The 25,722-nt window shown below is 41.4% G+C and overlaps 1 protein-coding gene across 1 annotated transcript in view; it reads left to right on the forward strand.

The window, feature by feature from the left end:
• Nucleotides 1-25,722, forward strand: part of NEK10 (NIMA related kinase 10) — a 1,232,468-nt gene that overhangs the window by 428,537 nt on the left and 778,209 nt on the right. The window contains exons 14-18 of the mRNA XM_086942130.1: nucleotides 248-309; nucleotides 1,304-1,387; nucleotides 13,984-14,048; nucleotides 22,979-23,081; nucleotides 23,172-23,300. Coding sequence (XP_086798256.1) covers nucleotides 248-309; nucleotides 1,304-1,387; nucleotides 13,984-14,048; nucleotides 22,979-23,081; nucleotides 23,172-23,300 — 443 coding nt within the window. The remainder of the gene's footprint in view (nucleotides 1-247; nucleotides 310-1,303; nucleotides 1,388-13,983; nucleotides 14,049-22,978; nucleotides 23,082-23,171; nucleotides 23,301-25,722) is intronic.

The following is a 25,722-nucleotide window of genomic DNA, read 5'->3' on the forward strand; positions in this document are numbered from 1 at the left end:
CCTTTAAATGAGAACAGTGGACCAACGGTTTGGAGAAGAGGGTACTTCATCTCCACTGCGACGGACTACCCTCTCCGCCAAACACTAAATCAGGGTCCAAATTAATACCTATGCAGCCTGATGAAGACATAAATACAATTTTGTGGGTGGTCAGAAAAGCCATTAATTGTACTTTTGAGACTATTCGAATATTTTAGCCATGCATATGTGCATGATCTTGATTTTATTTCTGCTTCTTTCTCTCCAGCCTGCTGTGCTGCTCTAACTGAACTGGTCCTCAATGATACGAATGCCCACCAAATAGTCCAGGTACAGTGGACCATGTCTCAATTAGAAAAGCTACACATTAATATATTTGTTATTCTTTCTAGTATTCACGAGGATATGACTATTACAATGAATTGCTTGTTATGCTTTCCTAATGCAATCAAAATAATTTACTTCTAAAACAGCCCAATTTTAAAAGCAGTGAGGTGTAAATACACAGCCTGAATTAGCATCAACGAGAGAGATTGGCTTTCTTGAGGAGGGTCTGTGAGGAACGGTTCTCATCGAGAAAAATATGGAAACAAATTGTGCCAACTACTGTAATTTATCACAATTTTCATAGAATTTGCTAAAATTCATTAATTTATGATAAAGCCCTCATTGTAATTCATGGCGTGCCAAGCAAGGCAGCCAGCACACCTCTAGGCCTTCCAGGATTTATGAAGTTTCTACTGCCACAAACAAATGTAGCGAAACGGTGGAAAAAACGGTTCATTTTTAAGCATGAAGTAAAAATGTCTAAAAAGCCATGGGTTAGAGGCAGTTCAGAAAAGCAATTTCACTTGTCCTATCATTTTTATTGCATCTATCTAAACTTCACTTCACTTTATTTTTGATTCTGACCCTTCAAAATAGGTTTTCAATCACATCTTATGACTAACAAACTCTTTGGAAGGGGCAGGGTGGACATATTTAAAAAAAGATACTCGAATCTTACATTTCCCAAAGAACGCATCTGAGCTGCCTCATTGTTCGGCAGATCAGGGTTCTAGATTGGTGTGTTTGACAGGTGGGAGGGGCTTGCAACACCTCCTGACCGAAGCTGTAACGTAATAGATAATTTGGAACTTTATGTTGGAACTCTTCGTGGCTTTCACAATACAGAGAACCTTTTCATATGTGACTGATCTGATGAGTGAATAAACAGACGAGAATCTTTCATGCCATGTTCTAAGGATTGACATGGTACAGGATATGTAATTGAACTGTGGTTGTATTTCCTATTTGTTTAACACATTTATGTTGTTTATGGCAGGAAAATGGTGTTTACACAGTTGGGAAATTAATTTTACCAAATAAAAATAAGAATTCTGCAAAAGACAAAGTCAAGTTGTTACAGGTAGGAACTATTGTGTAAACTATATTGTGAACAATTGAAAACTATGTTATTTCAAATTTTAGTTAATTTGATATATTAGTTCCCTTTTGACATCTCTGACAATAACTGTGATTTTTTTCTATTTATTAAGCTACCAGTCTTCCTTGTATACCTGGCAGATATGATCATGGCTCCATCTTCAAACGAATGAGTAGTGTTTTGGTAACCTTTGTTAGATATGTTGCAGTCGTCTGAGCGTACATTTTACTAGGGGTTCCTATCATGTGATCAACAACTGACATTTTTTCAGAAAATGTATATAGGTTAGTGATCCCTTTAACAGGCCTGTCCACATAAAGCCAAATGTGTCTCCTGTATTTAAGGTTGACAGATAGCACCAGGGAAAATTAACATTTTTGCACTCTTAATAACTTTGACATCCCCATAGCAATTCACCCCATACTTGGTGGAGAACATGCAGATTGTGAAGTAGTACAGGGTGCTGGGGGTCTAAAGATTTTTGACATTTCCAAATAAAATGAGTTTTGCCATGGGTAGTGTTTATCTGTGAATAAGTTCAAAAGTGCTCAACAAAAGTGCACCAAATTTTGTTTGAACATTGGAATACTGACAGCTCATTTGAAGACAATAGAGCTACAGTGGATTATTAACGCTGTTTTAGGCCCGCTGCTTTCAACATCACTATTTCCTAATCTGCACCCTGTAGCTCGCCCCCGCTCCTGCCTCTGGAGGATATGTACACTGGTCAGGGAAAAGAAGGACGGGCTGTTTTAATTGCCTTACCGCTTGCCGTAGCTGGCTATACGGGCCATTAGAGTCCTACTTGCATATTATAGGCACTCACGTTTGGTTTTAGCATAAAACACTGGAGCGGGCCTTTAATGGCTTTTATCGACTTCTACAGCTATAATGTCACAGGAGCATTTCCATCACAGGACATCTTTTCTCAGTTTGGCGAATATTTGTCCAGCCATTTTTGACATACAAGCAGTCATGGGAGTACCCCGTTTGCATGCAGTAGTGCTATGCATATCTGCAGATGTTTGCAAACAGCAGATATATTATTTTAAAGTCCAGAGAGTGATGATGGTGCCAAGGCACTAGATCGGTGCATGTGTGTGAGAAAGTCATCCTTTTTGCCCTGCTCACCCCCATTTTTAGGTCTCGCTGGCGTTGCAGCGCGAAGCGCTGCCGCCAACGAGACTTATAGTCGCCGTGTTTCCTCCCAAGGGAGACAGACTGTGCACGAGCCGATTCTGGTCTGGGCACGAGCCGATTGTGGTCTGTGAACGCGCTTCACAGTGGAACAGCTTGTGCGCGTTAACTCCAGAGTGCTCGTCTCCGGAAGACGTGCTGCGCCCGAGCCCACCTCCAGCTTGTTTTCCTTGTTTTCATTTGGCTTTGGCAAAGCAGCCACGTATTTTGTTTTGCATCGTGCTAAACTGAAAGCACTATGCAAATATAAACAAGCGGCTTCCTTTGCGCAATGACAAGAGCTTGTTTAGAGGCGTGTGATAAACGCGGAGCACGGTTTGGCAGAAAATGATTTCCTAAACCGTCCCCATTCGCCTACTTTGCTGTAAAAAAAAACTCCTCTAATTGCTGTTCTGCCAAGGTCACTGATCACCTGACCAAACCCCTTACAGCTGGAAAACACACTGCTTCATGCTGCTAGCCCGTGTGTGTTGACTCTCCGCAATGGAAGAAACCGTGGCTCCCGGGATGGACTGCGCAGCTCTCCGGCGGCATCCTCGTCCTGCAGGTAGGGGAGCGGGGCTCGGGCACGGGGGGATGTGGAGGGGGACGCCGTTTTCACTTGGACATTGTTTTTTCAGGGTTTTTTTTGTAATGAGGTGTTAATGCCAATTGCTGCAATGCAGAAGAAAATGAAACACCGGGCGCAGAACTGTGTTGTGCTGGAGTTAATGAGGTTTTGCAGAACTGCAGTTACCCAGCGACAAATGGCGTTTTGAAGCAATTGCAAGCCACTGATATCTAGAATTGTATCTAAACGATGATTTTTTAGCGCAAAATTAATAATACCGTGGTATTCCTGGGGGTGTAATTAGCTTAGGACGTTTTGAGTTGTAACCTTTCATTTTCGTGGAAGCTGTTTTTGGGAAATTCATAAGCTGTATGCATTGATTATTTGTGACTGCGGTGTGGTAGATGTGGGTTTCATTGGGGTGACGAGTTTTAAACGACACATAAGGTAAAAAGAGCTAAGACAATTTATGTGCAACGTGCTCCCTGAACACTGCAACCTCTTCTGTCTGTGGCTGAGGTTATGGGCATTTTTGCTTTTTTTCTAGACGTGGACTAACCAGCTTTGGAATCAAACTACGATCCCTAGTGGCAGATGGACACATATGATCTGGCACATGACTTCGGTCGGACCATTTCTAAACTTTTTCCAATTGCAGCGGTTGCTCTGAACCATCCGGCTTCCTATCCCACGTGTGTTGCATCTTTCGACAGTTGGCGTGGTTGCCTCGGGACATATCGAATACCTCATTGTAGGACTCCGACTCATAAGGCTTATTTATCAGGATAGAAACCGCGATAAGTCCAGGTTACTATTCACACATAGTCTTTTTTGTACCGTAACGTATTCCACCACTTTTGTGATTCTGGATTCCATCTATGTATCAGTATTTTGTATTGTGTTTTTCCAGCCGTGGTTATAGTGATAAGACTGGGGTGACAGGGGGTATGTCATGCACAGTGCAGCGTTCTGGACTTGCCCTGCATTATGGGCGGGGTGGACGGCTTGTTACGTTCGGTAGTGATTAAAATGACCATGCACGGTACAGGGTTTGTAGTTGGGGGAGGGCAGTGGCAGTGCCAGGCATGTTTTAGAGTTGGTGCTAGCAAAGGGCAGGTAACCCCAATTAGGATTACGCTGGGGGAGTGCTTGTTTCCTGGGAATACATGAATTTGCATTTAAGGGGCGGCTGTGGGGACGTCACAAGTGTAATGTTTCAGAGAAAGCACAGTGGGAATTTCACACACAGGAACTACATGTTTATATCCCAGGGGGAGGGCAGTTGGTATCATGATGCATCAGTTTGCAAAGGGCATTGTTCTCCACTTTTAATGTATTCAAATTGTCGGCCTGATGAAAATGAAAGGCTAGTTGGCCCTGCCATAATTTGAGCTTGTAACTTCCAGTTTACCCCAGATGTCAATAATGAGCACTTGACTTATGAAGCCATCAACCCGCCTTGCACTTTTAGTACCAAAGAAATAATTAGAAAATATGTGTTACTGTGTGTATATGTTGTCATTAGGGCAGGAAGCTATCACCCCAGACTTCTTCCGACCCACTGGTTTTCCAATCCATGCCTTAATCTCGAGCTATCCTACAAATAATTGCTACTAGTTCTTCTTTCTTCTTTCTCTGTTTCTCATTTTCTTTGCCTCTACTTTGCCTCACTTCTCTTCCCTCTATGCAGTCATATTAATTGCATGTGTTCAATTTCTAAGGCTCGCATTGATTTTTCATTTACTCTCTCTCCCTCTGCCTCACCTGTCTCTCCATCTTTCATTTCCCACCATCTCCATTTAACATTAACTATCAGGTGTTAATAATCCCTTGGTGTTTCACCTGGCACACTTGCAAGAAAGGGAAGAACCCCAGTACGGTGCCGACCCCATGTGATGCACGTGAAGTCATATTAGGGTAATGGTAAAATGACTTACAATAGTGAAGTGGAGTATTGTACCCTGCCTATCCAGACCAACTTTTAAACGTCCGAAAGAAATAGAAGAAAGCCTCATTGTTACAATATGTCCTTGTTTTTTGAGGCCGCAGAACAAATCCAACATCAGGCATATAATTGTTGTTGGCCCTCTCCACGTAGTGAGTTGGTATATTTATAACGGCAGGTGGCAGACTGGATTAGTTTGACTTAAGTACATAGAGTAAACCTTGAATGAAGTAACCATATAATTCTATTGGGAGTTTTAAAACCTTTTTTATAACAAGCATTTGCAACGGAATAGGTCTCGCATTTACGAGAGTTTAAGCTATTGGCATTGTAAATGGCAATGCCTTTTATTTATCTGTTTGAAAAACATAAATAAAAGGCATTGTCATTTGCAATGTCAATAGCTCAAACTCGTGTAAATGTGAGACCTATTGAATTGCAAATGCTTGTTAACTTGGTATTGGTGGTAACTGACCCTGACTGTGCCCTGGGCTCTGCTTACCAGATCCAGACCCAGTGCTCTGCTGTAAAGGTGTATGGTCTAATTACAATTGGGATTGACAGACCCTGTAATTCCCTTATAGATAATAGGGCTAGGGGGATTCAACTTGCCTCTGAGACCCCAGTATATTATAGGGCAAGGAGGTTTATAGGCCCAGTTGATTTCCTGCAACAGTGTGTGCACTGCTGTGTTGCCTTATGACATTTTAAAATTAGCACTGCTTTTCAGACTGTCTTTAAAATTAAATGATATGCAAGATTTAAAGGTGCTTCCAAAGTCTCAAACTACCTTATATGTACAATAAAGTCACCCTGAGGTCTCCACTAGGTGCTCCAGGGGTAGGGTGCCTTGTAACTATAAGCAGGGACATTATACAAATGTTTTATAAGCCCTGGTGAGGGAAACACTGCCAATGGTGTTTCTGCCTATTGTAGTGAATGGCTCCATGGCTTACATTGTAATATTTTATTTAAAAATAAATATTTTTAGGAGCCATGTAAAGTATGTGTCAAGATATCAAAATATTAGTTCAGTTAAATCCAACAACTTGCCACTGTTGGTTTTGTAATAACTATTACAGCAAAGACATTAGTAAACATTCTTTTCTGTCAGCCAAAGTCCAGCTTTCTCTCCTGGTTGGCCAGCCCGCTCCCAGGCTGTGCCAGTGCTGCCTGATCAGGTGTGAAGTGTCCTGTCAGAATACATAGGTTTTCTGTGGGCAGAGAGGTACAAGCTGCAGAGCAGATGGCAGGAAGGGGGTGAGCAGCCGCGGCCGGTAGTGGGAGTACCTGCCGGGCGGTGACATGGGGAGGGGGAGGGGCAGGGTGGGGGTTAGTCATATATGGATTACGGACTTTAACAGGTAAGTAAACATAAAAATAAATAAAACGATTTTCGTTGCGTGCACTTTATCACCAAATGCGATGCAGTGCGCACAACGAAATTCGTTTTATTTATTTTTATGTTTACTTATCTGTTAAAGTCTGTAATCCATACATTACTAGGGCTCCATTGCAGTAGGCCTCAAGCTTTGACTTTGTCCCGGTCACACGCGACTAGATGTCACAAAGTTGCCCAATCTTTTTATAAGCACTAGAAAGTGTTTATTCTTTAAACAATTATATGTCTGATTCCCTACTTTGGATTTTTGTAATTTTGGTGTCTGCGAGAAAATCTAAGAGCCTGAGTTTCTGGGGAGAACATTCTGGTGGGTGCTGGTGCCTGATTGGCAGTAATTTGGTATATACAAAATGACTAGGATAGTCATGAGTGTGGAAGTTTTTCCATTGTAGCTTAGGGCTACTTTACTTCCTGTTTGGTATTACCAAAGGTTTTGGTTTTCTTATATACAAATTATTGCTTTTTTATGTAACGTGGGACTCCCACTCCGACGACGGGAAATGATTCAGGCATGTGAATCTATGAAAGACACCAATACTGGAGAACCACAGATTACAGGTAAGTAACTATTGTTCTTCTTCAAGCTAGTAATTGGGATTCCCAATCCTCAAGCTAGTCTTACCTGATGTCCAGCCCTTCAAGCTATTCTTTCAGAGATTTATCATTATTTGGCCTTATCAAAGCGTCTGTGCCACATCCTAGAACTAAAAACAGGAGTTCTGCTCAGGAATTATATTAGTAATTGGTAGAGAAATAGAAAAGCCTGAATTCAAATTCCTTTCTTCTGTTTAATCCTCATTGGTTCACGGCCTAGGTTTTACTCACATATATAAACCACAATCAATCCACTAAATCTCTGTAAGGCCTTAGATTTTTATCCTATCTTTGTCCCTAGTTGTGCTCGGAACAATCTCTGTCCTTTGCAACTGAATGCATCCATACAGTAAGCACAGAAAGAATAGTTGTGCTTTTAGGATTAAGAACAATCATACATGAGACCCGTCCATTGGTGCTCAGGCAAAGTATGTCACATGCAGAATGTGTCAATGCACAACCCAGAATTTTTTACTATAATGAGGCATCAGGTAGAGAAATTAATTAAATCAATGTGAAGCTCAAAAACAATTTTAAAAATAAATCTTACATAAGGTCCATCGTTTTAAATTTTTTTTAAACGGATGGGGAAAATGAAAAACTGTTCCTTGTGCAATTTTCCCATTAATTAAATAAAGCCAAACTCAATGTCTCCTATGACCGCACCTAACAAGTATTTCTTAAAGTTTTGAGAGCTAATGTACTCCCATTGTTTCATTTTCGGAGATCCACACACTGAAAGTGTGGGTTGAAGTGGACTTCTTGACTCCTGAGTAATGGACTAACTAAGGAAGTGGTCCACCGTGAAATTGAGTATCTACCGAAGAGTTCCAACTCACCCTGGTGGCTACTACCTTGAGAAAACATATTAAATTATTTTTACTTTGACAGCATTACCTCTGGTAATGCTCCCTCAAGTTTGGACAGGAATTCAGAGGTGCTGAAGCAGGACTACAGTATTCAATGCTATGGCTCCAGGGCGCCCCCCGTACACACTCCATTACTGACTCCATCTCCACAGTCAGATCCAAGTTGGATCTGACTGAGCAAAGACTTTTATGAGCAAAGCGTATAAAAGAGCCGAAAGCCTCTTTCTGGAATATCGAGGTAGGAATCTAAATGGCGCCAAATATCCTGGGCATAATATTGCAGGACAAAATATTGTACGGTAAGTAAGTATAAATATTCTGCACCTAACTACATATATATGTTCTAGGACGATTTATATATGCATATATCTGTAAATTATATAGATGAGGAGTAAAGATAAGGAAATCTATACTTCCTCTATATGCACTTATCTTTCGATGTTTTATCTCTCGAAATTCTGTCCAAAATATTAGTATATCTCTATATTTCTAGCCGCGATATTCCATAGTACAATCCTATGCAGCAACATTGCTCTCTCGGTCACTAAGCAGTCCAAGGATGTAATTCCCTGGTGCATGTATTTTATGTCAATTATGCAGCTGTGTTTAATGACAGTCTATTGTAACACTGAAAACTTTAACAGAAACACGCTTCCCGGCATGGCCCCTGCCTATGGCCGGCTACTTAGAGGTACTCAAAGTGCGTCTGCGTCCACACAGCGGGTGCGCCGACGGTATGACAAAGGCAAGCCCATCCTCACCCGGATCACGACGAGTGCCAGTCCCACTGACTGTTTCAAGCCAGATCTGCAGCCTAAACTTACTAACAAGCGCAACATACTGCTAGCGCTATAATCCAATGTGTTGCTGAGCCCCAATTGGATCCTTTTGTCTTTTTGGCCATGGCCATCACGCGTCTTGCTTGTGGCCTATCCTTGGGCTTTTCTACTTCTGATTTTGGATGGGTATGCCCAGACGTGGGTCCCTTGCTTACTGTGCCACTGGATTCAAGCTAGCCTGGCTAATGAAGTGTGACATACCCTGAAACTGGTCCCAGGACGCTTGTTTCCGGTCCAGGGAGTACTTGGCTTGGCAGTTCGGTCTGGACTGTTCCCATGAGGCACAGGGTCAAGACTGGTTTGCATATGGCTGGGTCCAAACTGGGGTGGCGTAGTGGGCAAAAGAACTATGGATTTAACCCAGATCTTTTGACTGGGGGAGAATGTTTGCATTGTCAGCATTCCGCCCATCATTTGTTTGCTGTAACACTTTTTACCCTAAGTGGGATGGGTATGCCCAGACGTGGGTCCCTTGCTCACTGTGCCACTGGATTCAAGCTAGCCTGGCTGATGAAGGGTGACATACCCTGAAACCAGTCCCAGGATGCTATTTTACTGTCCAGGGAGGACCTGGCTTGGCAGTTCAGTCTGGACTGTTCCCATGAGGCACACCGGGGAACATCCTAAACAACGAAGTGTGAACAACGACTTACCTGAACAACAAAGTGTGAACAACGAAGAATCACATATAACGAAGTACTGAACCACGAAGTCCTCTAACCACAAAGTCATTAACCATGAAGTCCTGAACCACGACTTTTCGGAACAACGAAGAATCACATACTACGAAGTCCACGACAGGCATACATATTGTTTGTATCCTGGCAGCATGTCTGGCACATCACTTCTCTCCGCCTCCCTACCCCTCATCTTCACTTTGATTCAGCAGTGTTCAGGAAGTCGTGAAATATGTTGGAGTGTTACGTCACTCATCTCCGCTCCCTCAACCTTGATAAAAATGAATGACCTACCTGAGAATGCCAGAGAATTCTCAATGACTGGGTCCACACTGGGGTGGCGTAGTGGGCAAAAGAACGATGGATTTTACCCAGATCTTTTGACTGGGGGAGAATCTTTACATTGTTAGCATTCCGTCCATCATTTGTTTGCTGTAACTCTGATTTGGGTACACCATCCAGGATTCCTGCAAGCCGACAGCTGATTTTCACTGCTTCCAGTAATAATCTGCCTTGCGAGCTCATCAATGCAGGCTGTTAGAGGCTAACATTCTCTCCTGTGACTACACTGTGCAGGGTGATCTTAACTTTCCCCTGGAGGCCCAGTCAGACGCTAGCTTTTCTTCAGACCGGGTCTTCCTTAGGTCTATCTCAACTGTTTGATGGCCCTGCATACTCGGCAGGGCCTACCTTAGTTGGTAATTTTAACAACAACAGTTCTCTGAGTATTACCAAGGTTCTTCCCTTAGCATGGTCCGATCACAGTGCCGTCCTATTTGTCATTAAAAAGCAGAGTGCCAGAACAACCCCCTACAGTCAGCCCTAGCACAACATCCTCTTGTGGCTGGCATTTAGTACATTCAGACCAGTTCTCCAAATTGCTGGAGGAATCATTACTCACCCATTTCGATGATCTGGACACAGCTGTCACACAGTATACACACTGGGTTGACACAGTTGCTTGCACCCTGGCACCAATCAGGATTTCAAATTATCAGAGAAATAATGTCTCCGCTCCCTGGTTTTTAGAAGACCTGAGGGCTCTTAAACAGAGCTGTAGGAGACAAGAGGAAAGGTGGAGATTAAAGTCCAGGATGAAGAAATATTCAAATGCAAGAAATGCCTGTGTACCTACAAGGCTGGATTACTTCACCCCCAGGACTGAAGCCACAATGAATACCAAGAATGAAGGAACTCTTCCAAACAGTCATTAAATTCACCACTGCCAGGAAATCCACCAACTCCTGCCAATCTTTCTGTAGTTCTTTGTCCAACTTTTTCCACCACAAAGTAGAAAACATTTACAACTGATTTTTTTGATGTCCACTTCTTCCCACGGGGGCATAACTAGCGTAGCTCCACCTCGGAGGACCATTGCCTACTTATTTATTTATTTGTTTATTTAGAGTTTTGTATAGCGCGAACAAGACCCTTGGGTATCAGAGCGCTTCACATAGCATGACATGAGGTAGTTAACGTCGGTATAGTTGTGGCCTTTTTCACAACATTTAGAGGTAGGTACATATATTGTAATATATTGCACATAAATGAAAATCTCCGAACAGTTTTCTATGTAGCAATTTTCATAACATTAAGAGGTAGGTGCCTATATTGCCCATAAAATTAAAAATCAGAACAAATTTCTACAAGAATATAAAGTATAACAACGTAAGTAAGAACCACGGTTTAGTACATAACACGAAACACAATATAAAGTGTGATTGAATCCAAGGATCCTGAATGTTTATTTTCTGAGTCTGATTCAATTCCGTCCTTGAACATGCATTCTGACTTCCCATGTTTAGCCTACGGGAGGAATTTACTCATTAGGAAGATCTTAGTTTCCCTCTTAAAGGATATAGTGTTTTTAATCTTTCTAATGTTTGAAGGAAGTGAATTCCAGATTCTAGGTGCTGCTCCTGAGAAAGCTCTGTCGTAAGTTTTCTTCTTCCTAAAGATGGCTGGCCTCAACATCAGCTCCTTTGGCTCCTTTGTGTTCCCTCCAGATAGCTTAGTATTGCCAATTGTGCTGCGGAGTCACTTGCTTCAGTTCTCCCTCTTTTAAAAAAAAATCCTTCTTTGGAGTCTCTCAACCTTAACAGTTATCACCCGATCTCATGCCTACCTATGCCAACTAAGATCATAGAGAAAATAATGAACACACAACTAGTTGAGTTTATTCAAGCCCATATTATACTGGACGCTACCCAGTTTGGCTTGCGCCATAGCACGGAGACCGCCTTAATCAAATCGGCAAAGGAGATCAGGATATCTCTTGAACAGAGAGGTAGAGCAGCCCTGATCTTCCTTGATCTGTCAGTGGCTTTCGATACCATTAACCATGGGCTGCTGATTCATTGCTTTGCTAACATCGGTATCACAGGCTCAGCTTGGGACTTGCTTAACTTGTTCCTTCATGGACAAGAAAAGTCGATTCAACTGGAAAATTTTGTCTCACAGCCATACTCGCTTCCTTGTGGGGACTCTCAGGGGTCCTCGGTTAGTCCCACACTCTTCAATGTTTATGTCCCCTCTTTATCTGAGCTTATTAAATCTTTTGGCTTCTCCCTTACTTCCTACGCCAATGACACTCAAATTGTCAACTCCCTGGCCAATGAGGACTCTGGCACTGGGGCCAACTTTTGTGACTGTATGCAGGCAGTCAGCCAAGGGATGTATGATAACTGTTTAGGGCTTAACCCAAGAATGACGGAGGTTCTACTCTTTGGGGCTTGTTCTGGACTCAACCATGGTGGCCTCAAGACCTGGGTTCTCTCCCTTCCCCAATCAGTAAAACCTGCAATTTGGGAGTAACAAAGTCAATGCTGTTACATCTGGGGCTTTCCACACCCGTGTGTTGGTAAAGAAGGTACTTCCTTATATTCCGTTACATCTTCGCTTGTGCTATCCAAGCTGGATTACTGTAATGGTCTTTACCTGACTGCACATCAACATGGACTCAATAGGCTTCAAACCTTGCAGAACGCTGCTGCTCATTTGCTGTTAAAGGTTCCTAAGCACCAATCAGTGTCCAAGCCCATGAAGAAGCTTCATTTTTTGCCCATTAGGCAAAGACTTGCCTTCAAGGCACTTTGCATAGTACACAAAGCACTGCACGATTAAGGGGTTGAATTCTTAAAAAACAGGTTCCACTGGTATAAGCCAAATAGGCCCTTAAGATCTGGAACTGCCAAGTTCATCGCTGTGCCCAGATTCAAACGAGTGACCTGGGGTGGCCAAAGCTTTGTTTTGGGAACAAAAAAAGCCTGGAATATGCTTCCTTTGCATGTCAAAGCCCTGTCCAACTTATTGGTCTTTAGGAAGGCCCTGAAGACTTGGTTATTTAGCATTGCATGGGCTCCTTTATCCTGGGTGTTTTTCACACCACACCTGTAGTCAGCCCCAAGGCACCCTTGGGTATTCATGTTCTTAAGAAATCCACTTAACATAACATACCACAACACAACATAACATCTATGTCAAGGCTGGGGGTCTAATAAATTCCACACCACCCTTGAGCAAAGTGAGGGAGACACAATTTACTTCTATCCATGTGCACGGTGGCCTGAAATACCACCTCCACCACTGGTCAATGTGGGGGGCGGGGATTGCAAATAGATCTTCTCCATTGGGCAAGGCAGTGGACACGAAACACCTCTGCTTCCTCCCTAACCCACTAGGCAAGGTGAAAGAATTACATGTAGTGTGAATCTATCCATGGATAATGTGGGGGAGTGGCATAAACATGACTAACACTATATGATTGTGTTTGGAAATATTAAAACATAAAAGCAGTTTACTGGTGAACTTTTCATTTAGATATTGCTAAAGCTGAAAGGAGGTGGACAATGCCTACAACAGAAAATTTCAAAAGTGCAATTGGCAACCAGATGAAGTAGATTACATTTTAAGTGGGTGAAAATGTTTAACACAATAACATAATCTGCCACAAAGAGATATAACTCTGGACCCAGTGTGCTCTGTATCATAAGGTATACCTCAATCAGAGTTTTGCTTACTGCTGCATTTTCTCTGAGGCTTAGGCCATGCGGCTCTTGGCTAAACATCAGGTTCTCTTGACTAGGTATGTACTGTGCATGCATCCAACCATATGTGGACCCACAACAGTAAGGGTTAGACAATAATGTCTTCTATGTATGTTGTGACCAGCTCTTGATAGATAACATATGTAGATCAACTATAAATAGCTTTAATAAAGCTGGCTCTCTTCAATCTCTAAACAGACCAAATGAAAAATGTTTACACGGCTTCAGCAGTGTTGGTATCATGTATGGCTTCCCATATGTATCTTTAACTAGCATCAGGTAAAGGGGTGGGGGGGGGGGGGATTTGAAATGAGCTTCAAAGTTTGGTATCAACCATTGCTAGGGTGAGTGACATCAGCTCAGATGCCAAGGACATGTAATAAAGTGCAGCCTAACAATGACCACTGATCCTTTCTACACGTGCTTTGCATGTTCTGAAGACTGTTCTTTTCTTCACAGTGTTATGCCTTCAGAGCACTGAGATTTCTCTTCAGTATGGAAAGAAACAGGGAGCTCTTCAAAAGGTATTGTGCAGTATAAAAGAAGCAAAAACATAAATGGACACCTTTTTGTCTCAATACATAATGTGTACTCTTGCATGCTTTTAAAAGTAGACTATGAACTCTGTAGTTTTGTTACAATATTGTGCAAGATGGGAATCCATAGGGACTGCAACCAATCACCAAAAACTCTAATACGTTTCTGGCAGAAGGGCTGAATGTTAAAATTCATATAAAGAACAGTATAAGCATTTTTTTCACATGGGAGTGTAGCCATGTCGAGTGCAAATACACTAAAGCTGAACAATTTACCTATGAGAATGAGCTAAAGCAAAAGTCTGATTGATTCACAGAATAGTTCCGTAACAGTCAAGTTAAATAGGTAATACTAGTTTGAGCAAATATTCAAGTGTGAAAGATGGAGGCAAAAGTATATCATAAGTAACCAATACTTCCTGCTTGGATCTCAAAGTGTAGTGGGATGTTCAAGTAAGGGGTGAATTGGAATATTCATGTTCCATGCAGGCTGTTATGACCCCATTTTGATAGGCTGATGTTACCACATCTGTCCATGCACCTGACACTCACGACTACACTGTGCAGAGTGACCAGTGAAGTGAAAGGAGGCTCTTAGATCTCGACAAACTCACTGTTTTGACGACAAACTGGTGTCTGTGTAGTTTATATTTCCACTTTAGCAGGCCACATAAGAGTGATGGTGAGGGATGGCCCAGTTCCCTTCTTCCCCCGCCAGTGCAATCCTTACCCTAGAACGCAGGTCCTTCTCCAGCACTTGAGTGTTCATGGAAAAGCCTCAGTTTGCAGAAGGATCTCTAGTTTGAATAAAGGAGGAATAAAAATTGAGAAACAAGAGCACAATCAAGTGGCAGTGAAAAAGGAATAATAGTAAGATCAACGGGACAATGAAGACCCATGGGTACGAGGCTGCTGGCCCCTACACACCTACCACATACGCTCTCACAAGAGAAGCAGGCTCAATTTATAACATGCTTCTGCCCCCTTGCTTTTGTCCCGACCAGCAAAGAGGAACTGCCATGATCACTGTGACCAGAAGGACAACTGTCCTCTTATTGTTTCCTTCCACTCCAATGTGGACTCTATCTGGTCTAGCAGTCTCACAGAAGTAAAGCCCAGCACTAAACCCACCACATGAAAAGGGGAGGGAGTTAGAGAAGAACGGTGATGCAGGTTAATGAATATGCACTCAGAATTTCAGCCCAGGAACTAACAGGAAGGCCTTCACGCATCACATGGTGCACGCCTCCACGGAGTCTGTGTGAAGGCCTGCATCTACTTGACCTGGCCAAAGTGAATAATGACACTGCGTTGCAGACATTAACAGATTTCTCAGCAAACTGAAAGACCCATTAGACTCTGCTTATTGGTTTAGGCAAAATCTTCCAGTACTGCACCATATAGCCTTGCAGTCTAACCACTTTTTTTCTAAGTGGTGCAGGTTGATCTTAAGACGCACAGATTCTAATGATGGATGCCACACACCTGTGGCCAGCATGCATCCAGCGGCACAGTCCATTCCATGTAACTGTCACTGAGAAACTGTCCCAACAGCACTATCCACCATAATTCGTCACCAGAAGAAGTCTATGGGAGAGTACTGGATCAGCCCAAGGAACAAATGCAGATTCCACCAGCCTCGCCATAAAGCCAGCTCAGGACAGAGCACAACTAAAACCACTCCCTAAAAAAGTAGATGCAGTTCATGGCGAAGCTCTGGTGGCAGCACTCGTAGAAGCCCACTGATACTGGCTTCTTTCTAGACCACAAGGTATGCTTTGAACATGAAAAAACTGTACAGTGGTGGCTCATGCATGGATCCAAACACACAATGTAGTTGCCCAGACGTGGATTGAGAGCTGCTCTTAGGAAAAGTAGTACTTGATTCAGAGATAGCCAATTACATTTCTCTGATTGGATTGCTGGGGCGGCCATGTCTGTGCTGTCTGCACCAATCTTCCACACTAGGAGCCAGTAAGTGCCTTCCTAATGTTAACAACATGATGTTCTCCACAAATCCACCACCTCCAGAACCCTAAAGATAAATAATGGACACAAGGAGTCCATAACAAATGAAGAATTCCTCAACAGAGAGAAAGCCAAAACGCTAGGCTGTTTGGTACACATATGGATGGGCGGCCATATAATTCAATGGGTACCTGGAGGTGACATTGAACACCATCTTTTCAGGCCCACTTCAGTTTCCATGTAAGTCTGTAGTATTCTTACAAGATGCCAAAGCATGCACAACCTACTTAAACCCTCTAACATCATTAAAATGTTAGTGCTGAATAGAACCAAATACAGCCTCCATGTGGTTGCAGAAAGAAAAATGGACCTACGTTTGTGGTCGATTTATATTTTCTGTCAGTGGCTGCAGGTGTGACCTTTAAGGGTTTGCAGACCCAAAATGATATTTAAGTTAAATATGGTCATCTGGATTTTTACAGTATCACTCTCTTACAGAAAATTATGTGACTTCAAACTGCTTATGATTCGGTTGTCGGGGGACAGTGACTCTGGCCAGAGTTGTGGACTATCGTTCTTTCTTTACTTATAATACAGTTTGGGTATTCTGGGTCACCTGTGTTGTAAAGTGCTTGATAAACTAAACACACTTATTTAAAACCGATAGCTGTTGTTTGAGCAACCCTGATATGTGAACTATAGTTTTTTTTAATGATAAGCCCTATTTTGCATCAGCTGGAGTTCAATGAATAGTTAATTTGTGAAGGTCTATGTGCACTGCTTCCATGTTCCCAACAAGAAACAATAGTCAGTCAAGTCAAGTCAATTAATTTATATAGCGCGCTACATACCCAGAGGGTCTCAATGCCATCTCCACACCAAGATGTTCCAAAACTTGCAGGGACATAGGGAAAAATGTTTTTCAAAAAGTGGTTATATGATATTGCTACCAAGTTACAGGAACACATATGCAAGAAAAATCTTCCACAAGACTAACAATCAGACAGTAAAGCAGGGTTGTAGATCCCATGTGATTATTCAGTTCCACAACCTATTTGAGGAGGTGGAAGTATACTCCCTTCATAGGTCAGACCCAGAAATGCTATTGATGATGGTTTGTCGTGCTTTGCTGGGAGTAAAGCATGAGGTTATGTGCGACTCATGTCAGGGGCGTCTGATTAAACATGTACGATGCATTTCAGTGCATCAGGATACGATTCCGCTGGACACACATTGACTTCAATGGGAGCCTGTGTACCGAATGCATACACAGGCTCTCAATGCCAAAAGGGGTGGTTGGGAATAATCGTGAACCCTGTGGCTGGCACCCCTTAGTGCCTGCTACACTGTGCATGGTTGGAAAGAGGGGACCCATGGTTACCCCCACAGGTACGATTTGGAGGGGCCCGGGTGAAGGGGGCCTGCTATGGGCCGCCAAAGACCGATTCCGGCAGCCTTTTTTATCCAGGCAAACTGATTCGTAAAGGCTGGCCGAATTGTTCATCGTACTAGCTCACTTGGAAAAACCTACTCCTTAGAGCTGTACGATTCGGCTCCGGATGGCTCAATCTTTCCCATTGCCTTCCGGAACAGATTCGGTCAGCTCTAAGGCTTTCATGGCATCATACTTGTTCGTTAGGAACAGGGAAAGATTTGGTCGGGAACAAGGGCTCCGGATCGGTTTAGGCAATTCCGCATACGATTTGGAGCCCTTTCGAACAAGATTGGAATCTGCCCCTTTGACGGGCATGAAATGAGATTTGTCTTTGCCAAATTCTCAACCTGGAGAATACAATAACTGTAGGTTCAATAGATGTACCAAACAGATGTAAGAAAACCAACTTTGAAAAACTTTCTAGAATACGTATGGAATTAAGAACATGCAAGCTTGTGGTAGGAAGTGACTGGAAAATGATTATTGATCCTATTTTAGACAAAGCCAGTAGACCTGATGTGAGAAACCAAGCGATCAGGCCATTCCACTGGATTTAATTTGTGCTCACGCCCTAATAGTCATGTGGAGACCTGCCTTACTATATTTGCAGCTGGTAAACAACCCCTGGGAGATTTTTAATGTTGCATATTTTTTGGCTGCAGCAGTTAGACATAGGAAGAAAGGGTGCTAGATTTTTTAACACCTTGGCTGCTATGGGTTTTCCCGCTGGGTGCTAAAATATCAAGAACCCCATTATTCATGACAAAGCCAGCTCGTCATAAGCACAGGGCAGGTAACACCCATGACGAGCTGGCTTTGTCATCAGCACAGAAGGGGTTAAATAGTTTATTGATTTTATATATTGATATAATTGTTTTTATTGCCTGATTAATGAATTACAAGTCACCTCTTTTTATAAGTATTCTTTTACTGTTTGTATGTGATATATTTTATTGAATTCAAAATGGTTTAATATGATTTTATGTACTTTTTGTATGAACATTGTTGTTTGTGGTGTATTTTTATGGCTTTTGGTAGCCGAATAAAGTGGTTTGAATTTGAATTTGACACCTGTACCTTTGGTGGAGGGACCACCCTATTTTCTCCTGCATCTACGGTACATGCACACACTTGGGTGGGGGCGATTTATAATTTGGTGGACGGAGGTTTGGCAGTCAGGGCAACAGAATAATTTATTCAGTTGCCGTGACTGCACCTCTACATGCCAAATTATGAAATGACTATCAAGACAGGGGTCATTTTTTCACGCTTTGTGACTAACCTCCGTCACAGAGGTTTCTGTCAATGCTTTTTGCAGTGTAATACACAGCTCTGTTAAGCATATCGGAGCCGTACAGCAAACTGTTTACATTTTTCTTATCAAAAAGAAGATCCAGAAGCAGGATTTTCTTTTTGAAAATAAAAAAGACAAATCTCCAGTCACCATGAGAGTCCTCTTCCATGACGAATGGAGCATTTTGTAGTTTTCACTGTCACTTATTACCAGGGTTTTCCTGGTGGTGATGGGCATGAAAACTAGCCTCTTACTCTGCCAATGTAAAATTAGGCAGAATTAGAGGTCAACCTCCAACTCTGTCAGGCCATTGGAGGGGTTTAATCATGGCTGAGACAGAGTAGCTTCCACTGTGATTAAATCAAAGGTTCACCAGCATCTAAATCATTTGGGTGACCACCATCTTGGTGGTATGAATACACCCTTTCCATTGTTGTGGAGTATCCATACCACCAAGATATAAATCAGGCCCTTAGACTCCTTCCTCACTTTGGTCCCAACATTGCCACATAGACACATGTGATATTTTAAAAAGGTCATACTGACCATGCACCAATACAGCTGTATCTTGACCTCAAACTGTCGCTACAATAGAACTAGAGACAGCTCAGGAACACATATATAGACTACCAGAGGAGAAGGAAACATTAACATCAAATAGTGCAGATTTTCTTAGAGATATGAGGGTTCAATGGTTTCCAGCCACATGCTATTGGTGGCCAGTAAGGCATTCACTAGAGTCCATATAATGAGAAACTCTACAAGACGGAAAAGAAAGGATGTTACAGAGCAAATAGTCATCACTAGGGACTTCATGAATAGATATGTACCCTCCTCTTGCCTCCAATAAGGCCACAAGAAATGCAAATCAAATTTGTTTCAATAGCAACCAGCTACTACTACTGGCCATGGCCAAAACAGCTCTGAATAAATCAGAGCACTCACTGCACAACCCTTCTAGATCATAAGTCTTCTTAACCACTGACCTCAACAAAATGCTGTAGTCAGTGGTTAAGAAAACTTAACCACTGTGCTAAACTTTGGGACTGCACTCTAGAAGGTTAGAACCTAATCTAAGACAGTCCTTGAACCTGTTTAGTTGTCACCTGCACATAAGGGAATGCTTACTGCAGTTTCTCTTCCCTGCCATTGTTATTTTAGTTCAAGAGATGTTAATGTTACTGTATATTCAACCTGAAAATATGTCTTCAGGGAGGCTAACAATTTATTCAAGAACTTAGTATTAATTGCCCAAAAATCAGCAGTGGGTGTATTCCTGCTATCCGAAGATGGGTGACATCTTATGTTGTACCACGTGTAGAGCTGGTAGGTCATTCACATCCAATATAAAAAGAGAAGAACAAGGACATAGCCCTGCCTTATCCCTTGTGAAACTGAGAATCAATATCTTAGCTACTTGTTTAAACAGTAGTATATGCAAGCTGTATTATCAGAATTATAAATCTAAGCAGTAGGATTAAGGGACATAACAAGTCCCAATCTGTAAAGATCAGCACACCTGGCTTCCCGATCAATGGAGTCCAAAACCCATTGTGGGTTCAATAAGGCCATATGAAGATGAACTCTCTTCAGGTTCACATGCTTTGTCCTAATCAGAAATGAGAAGACACTACCCTTTCAACTCCCTCTCAGAAGTCAGCCAGCCCCAAAACCAATACACAATCTTTGTAGGCACAGACCTGGTTCTGGCTAAGTACTGAGGCTTAAAATAAACGGCAGGGAGTGGCATTTGGGTTTACAATATTTAACAAAACAATTGAGGCCCTTGTGGATAAACCTTCCTTAAAGATTCCTGTATGTGTATGCTAACCTTACCAGAACTACACATAACATCACACAAATGAAGTCTCAAGTCCAATGAACTTAGTTGTCCATATCAAGGAGCTATCAAGTTGCTGCAAAGAGACATCCTTAATGCTATGTTTAGCAAACATAAATAAGTGTTCATTTTTGATACACAGTATAGTACTGAAATCTTCTCTTGTGATTTCTATTTTTCAAAAGTACACTTTTAAAAACAGTTCTAATGCTATTGTTGTATTAACCATATTTTTTATTGTTTGGTTAAATTGGGTAGTTCCATATATGTCTAGCATTATGTGGCGCTTCTACACATTATTTGGAATCAACCAGGATCTTCTTTTTAAATGTTTTTGCCTTTTCCTACTATGTAGACCATTATTAGTGCCGGAGTTCCACATGCAACATATTAAATAAAGTTTTCCAATTTAATTTTATGAGGTTGTGTGGCAATGATGCATTAAAAAAAGTACATTAAAACAATATATTAAACAGAGATGTGCAAAATAGTTTCAAATTAGTAATCTGCTTATCTTCTGTGATAAACGAAGATGAGGAGATTGGTTCGTACAAGCTTAATTTGTGATCTCCTAACCCTTTCATGTACAAAAATGGAGGAGAGTGGACCTTCTTTTCCCAGCCACATTTAATGTGCAGATAAATCAAAAAGGAAATGCCTGCATTGTATAATGGATATCATCGACATTAGGAATATTTGCAGAAATCTGATATATTGTTTTTTTCAATATGGGCTGCTTTGTGTTCACTGGCTTATCCCTCCTATTTTTATTAGGTTACTTTAGCTGATACCTTTGAAAGTTGGGAGGAATCAAGATAGCTATGTTAATGAGCAAATAGCTCAGCCATCTTTGATTAGCGAACTCAGCTTCTATTACAAGTAGTTTAGCTTTTACTGTATTCCCATTACACTAGCAAGCTACACAATACATATTTTACTCCTTAATTTATGCTCATTTACTGAGTTAAATATATGTGTCATGTGATATTCATTATTCATAAATGTGGTTCATCTAGCTCAACAGGCTCTACAAAAAGGTGTTTTATAAATCACAGTGAAAAACAAAGATGCTTGGCAAACAGAGTTTTGATTTTTTCCCTGAGAAAATACAATAGATACAAAGAGTGAATACATTTATTTTATGGGGACAAGACTAGAGAGGATGTAAAAAGGTGACAATGTGGATTCTGTACTCAGTCATTTAAAAAGGCACAATCCTGAAGTGACTAAGCACAAGACTTGATGAAGTCACTTTGTGACAATTCAGAAAAGTTAAATTCAAGTTTTGTCGTTGTGCACTGCCTCTGCCTCCACCTCACACACAACATTCAAGAGACTGAAGAACCAGGCTTGATTGCCATTTTGTAAGACTAAAATCCTAATTTTGTCCCAAACACACTTTGGGCCCGATTCACAAAAGTAATCTGGGACAAAATCCTAACTTTACGACTCCCTATTCACAAAGCACATTTAGGAGTAGTAAAGTTAGGATTTTGTCTCATTTAACCTTAAGTTTTGGTCTTAAGTTAACTTAAGACCAAAACATAGGTTTCACTGAGACAACATTATGGTCTTAAGTTTAACTTAAGACCAAAACTTAAGTTTACCTATGACAAAATCCTAACTTTACTACTCCTAAATGCCCTTTGTGAATACTGAAAGTCATAAAGTTAGGATTTTGTCTCAGATTACTTTTGTGAATCGGGCCCTTTGTTTCTAAGAGCTGTAAAAACATGTGTTATTCTTCCCCAGGTTTATTTGTGTTCTAGACACTTAACCATAGAGGAATTGGCATTGTTGTGCTTCTAATTCAAGACCTGCAGGTTACAGCAGATGTCAGCCAAGGGTGTTAACTCGTTAAATCCCACATTTCTAAGAATATTTGCAAAGAAAAATGATAGCATTTGTAGTTTCTCTCCTCTGTAAAATTGACAGAACACGTTAACCAAGGAGACAATGCAGGGCTACTGTGAGAGCGTTTTCCTCTCCTTCCATTCAATTATTCAGGATATCAAGAAGGTTGTTGTCTTAAATATGTATATTCAAAATGTATAGCCTGACCTGTAATGAAAAATGTGCAACAGTTATGCATGGTTATGTGTGTGTTGCAAATATAACTATCTGGTTGGACTTTTGCAAAGTAAGCATTTAAGTTACAAATACACCAAAGACGATAAAATGAAGGGCATACACATTTTAAGACATATTTCTTCTTGGACATCCTTGATTTCCTGGTCATTTATAACTTTTGCTTTCTGAGTTACTAGTAAAGTACACATCTTTCCTTGTTATAAGTTAAACAGTACATTTCAACTCTATAATGCAACATCAGTTCTACACTCACCATAATATAAAAGTTATTTTTCTTATTGTTTTTTCAGATTGTTTCCTGCTGACCTGTTTGAGATATTCATAGACATTGGCCATTATGTGCGTGAAATCAGATCTTATGAAGAGTTGGTATCTAAGTTTAATTCACTCCCAGTAAGTGCAATGCTTTCTACAACGTAACCATATTTAGGTATACTCTTTTTTTAACAAACAAATTAAAATCTGGTTCTGTTTTAAATCCAGGAGGATGACCTAAATCAAATTTCTGAAAATATTGAGAGCATCAATCAGAATAAAGCACCAACTAAGTTTATTGGCAACTATGCCATCCTAGACCATCTTGGAAGCGGAGCATTTGGAAGTGTGTACAAAGTAAGCATTTTACGTATTATATGGTTCACTATAGCAGACCCCTCGCCCCCCAGATATGCTACCATCTGTCTGTGGAGGGATACAGCAAGACTTTAACTACAGGGAAAGCTGCCCAATTGAAATGAGATGAAGGGGGATGGCCTCTACAAGTGCTCCTTGGAACCAACAGGTATGCTAATTATACTTAGTAATTTCTTATTTTTTGTAGGGCTGCAGTTTTAGAGTTTGGTAACCTTTTAAACAGCAGTTGTTACCGTTACCCAAATCAATGATTGTCTATTTATCAACATTGGGGGAATGAAAGACTTAATGCGCCTTTCCATAATTCAAAACTGCACACTACTGTTTGCCCATCTCAATAACTTGTGCAGTCACCATTGAGCCTTCTTCTAACTTACTGAAATTAAACTTAGCTGAGAGTACAGAATCTGGATGATGTGATGTTTAACACTATTACCATCAGGAGGGATTAACCAGTTCTGACATCATTATATTGGGACCAAAGTAGCTAGTGATGCAAATTCTGTCAACCAGATGAAGGGCACAGCTTTGACTGCAGATCTACTGTGCCAAGTATTTACTTTTCCATAAACATTACTCCAGCCTAAAACATAATCCTTGATCCCGATCATTCCCTCTTCAAGTACCTTGGTCATCTGATTCCTACAGTCAATCAACAGCCTCAACTGGAGCTCTATGGTGTTTGAGTTGTAAATGGACAAATAAAATTACCTATCCTATGCAAGACCTGGGCGACACAGGCATTAAAAGACTCTGATCTGATCTTAGTATCCCTTAAGTCCCCAACTTTTGGCGGGTGTTAAAGAGAATATTATACTCTACAATGTGTTGCAACATAATTAAAATTTCCGAAAATGAATCCCAAATATCTTCAGCCAGCTGCACTCCCTGCTCCTTAAGAGTCCTGCACTGGGTGTCACCTGGAGCTCCTTTGGAGCCTTCACCCATGCAGTCATAGGCAAAGGACACATGCTTTGCTCTCCCTATTCACCATAAAGTATTGTCCTCATTTTGATTTGACCCTAAATAACTGAAAGCTGCCTTGTCATCCTGGATCATCTCTCAAACCTTTAATCACAAGCCTCCAATTGGTTTAAGTACACATAAGAAAACCAGTGCTCCAAGATCATCATTGTCTGTTAACAAACTATTCCATTTGTGCCCTTGATACTTTCCTGGACCCACTAACTAGCATTATCACCTATCCTTCTAGGCAACTCACGGAATTTGTGTGCTGGACAAATGCTATTGATCATTGATTGTGAAAGTTTCTAAATATTGTATGTTTTCACCCACCATGCTTCTAAAGAGTGTTGACACCCTCTGCTGCTGCTCTTGCAACCAATAAAATCCAGAAATGAAACAGGAGTTGGCGGAAAGCATAGTAACAACTCTTAAATACATGCTTCTTCAGTGCAGAGAGTGATGAAACACTGGGTGCATCCAGGGAATGCAGAAATATCAACATGGGCGTCATAGATGTAGAACAAATTCTCCACGACCTTGAATTCCATGTTGATATCTATCACCCACATGCGAGGTGTTTGCAAAAGCAATATGCGTGGAAGAACAGGATTAGTATTATAACACTGACTGAAGATATTTTATATTGTGATATTGGGGTGATTTGACGCTTGTATGTTTGTAAGTAATATGGAATAAAGTGGCTATTTCTGAGGTGTAGGACCTTCTGTTCTATGAGTTTCACTGTTTTGAAGACTGGAAACTGTGTTAAAGCTGTGGAGCAGCATAATGTTTCAACTGACCTTCGGGGTAAGCGTTGGAGTGGATATGCATGCTAGAAACATTAAAAAAGGGACTCAAGGTAGAATGATCAATAGAGATTGATGCTGTGGTTACAAAATATTTACTGCTGCCAGTGTGGATGCCGCTTGGGTAATGGGGGCAGGTGGAGCGGTATCATAGCACCATCTGCAACACCTGGATAATAAAGCAGGCCATTTGGCCCATTCAGTATCCACCTATGTCTATCCTTCAGGGGCACTGGCCAGAAATGTAGCCTCAGGGTGGAAAGAGTTTGTGTGGTGCTTTGTCTGTCCTGTCTGGGAGTGGCCTCTTGGCTCTCCTCTCTGGGGTGGCAAATGGTATACAGCACAAGAGGTATTAACAGTAGGTTACCTTTGCCTCAGGCACGCCCTGATAAAAATGCAGTCTTGCTCCATTGCCGAAGCTGCGTGATGTGCTCCTTCGAGTAGAGAATGTCGGTAAGAACGACTTGAACAGCAGCCATGGGTCCCATCCAGGAGCAACGTACAGGCTCTTTGTTGCATGTACTGGAGTGCGAGAAATTCTCCAGGCTTTTGGCCTAAACTCTAAATTCACCTTTTGTGAAGAGCCTTTGTAAACACTCAATAACTTTTTCTAATGCCCCTTATTTTTT

Source organism: Lissotriton vulgaris, chromosome 10, assembly GCF_964263255.1.
Source record: "Lissotriton vulgaris chromosome 10, aLisVul1.2, whole genome shotgun sequence".
Classification (NCBI taxonomy): Eukaryota; Metazoa; Chordata; class Amphibia; order Caudata; family Salamandridae; genus Lissotriton; species Lissotriton vulgaris.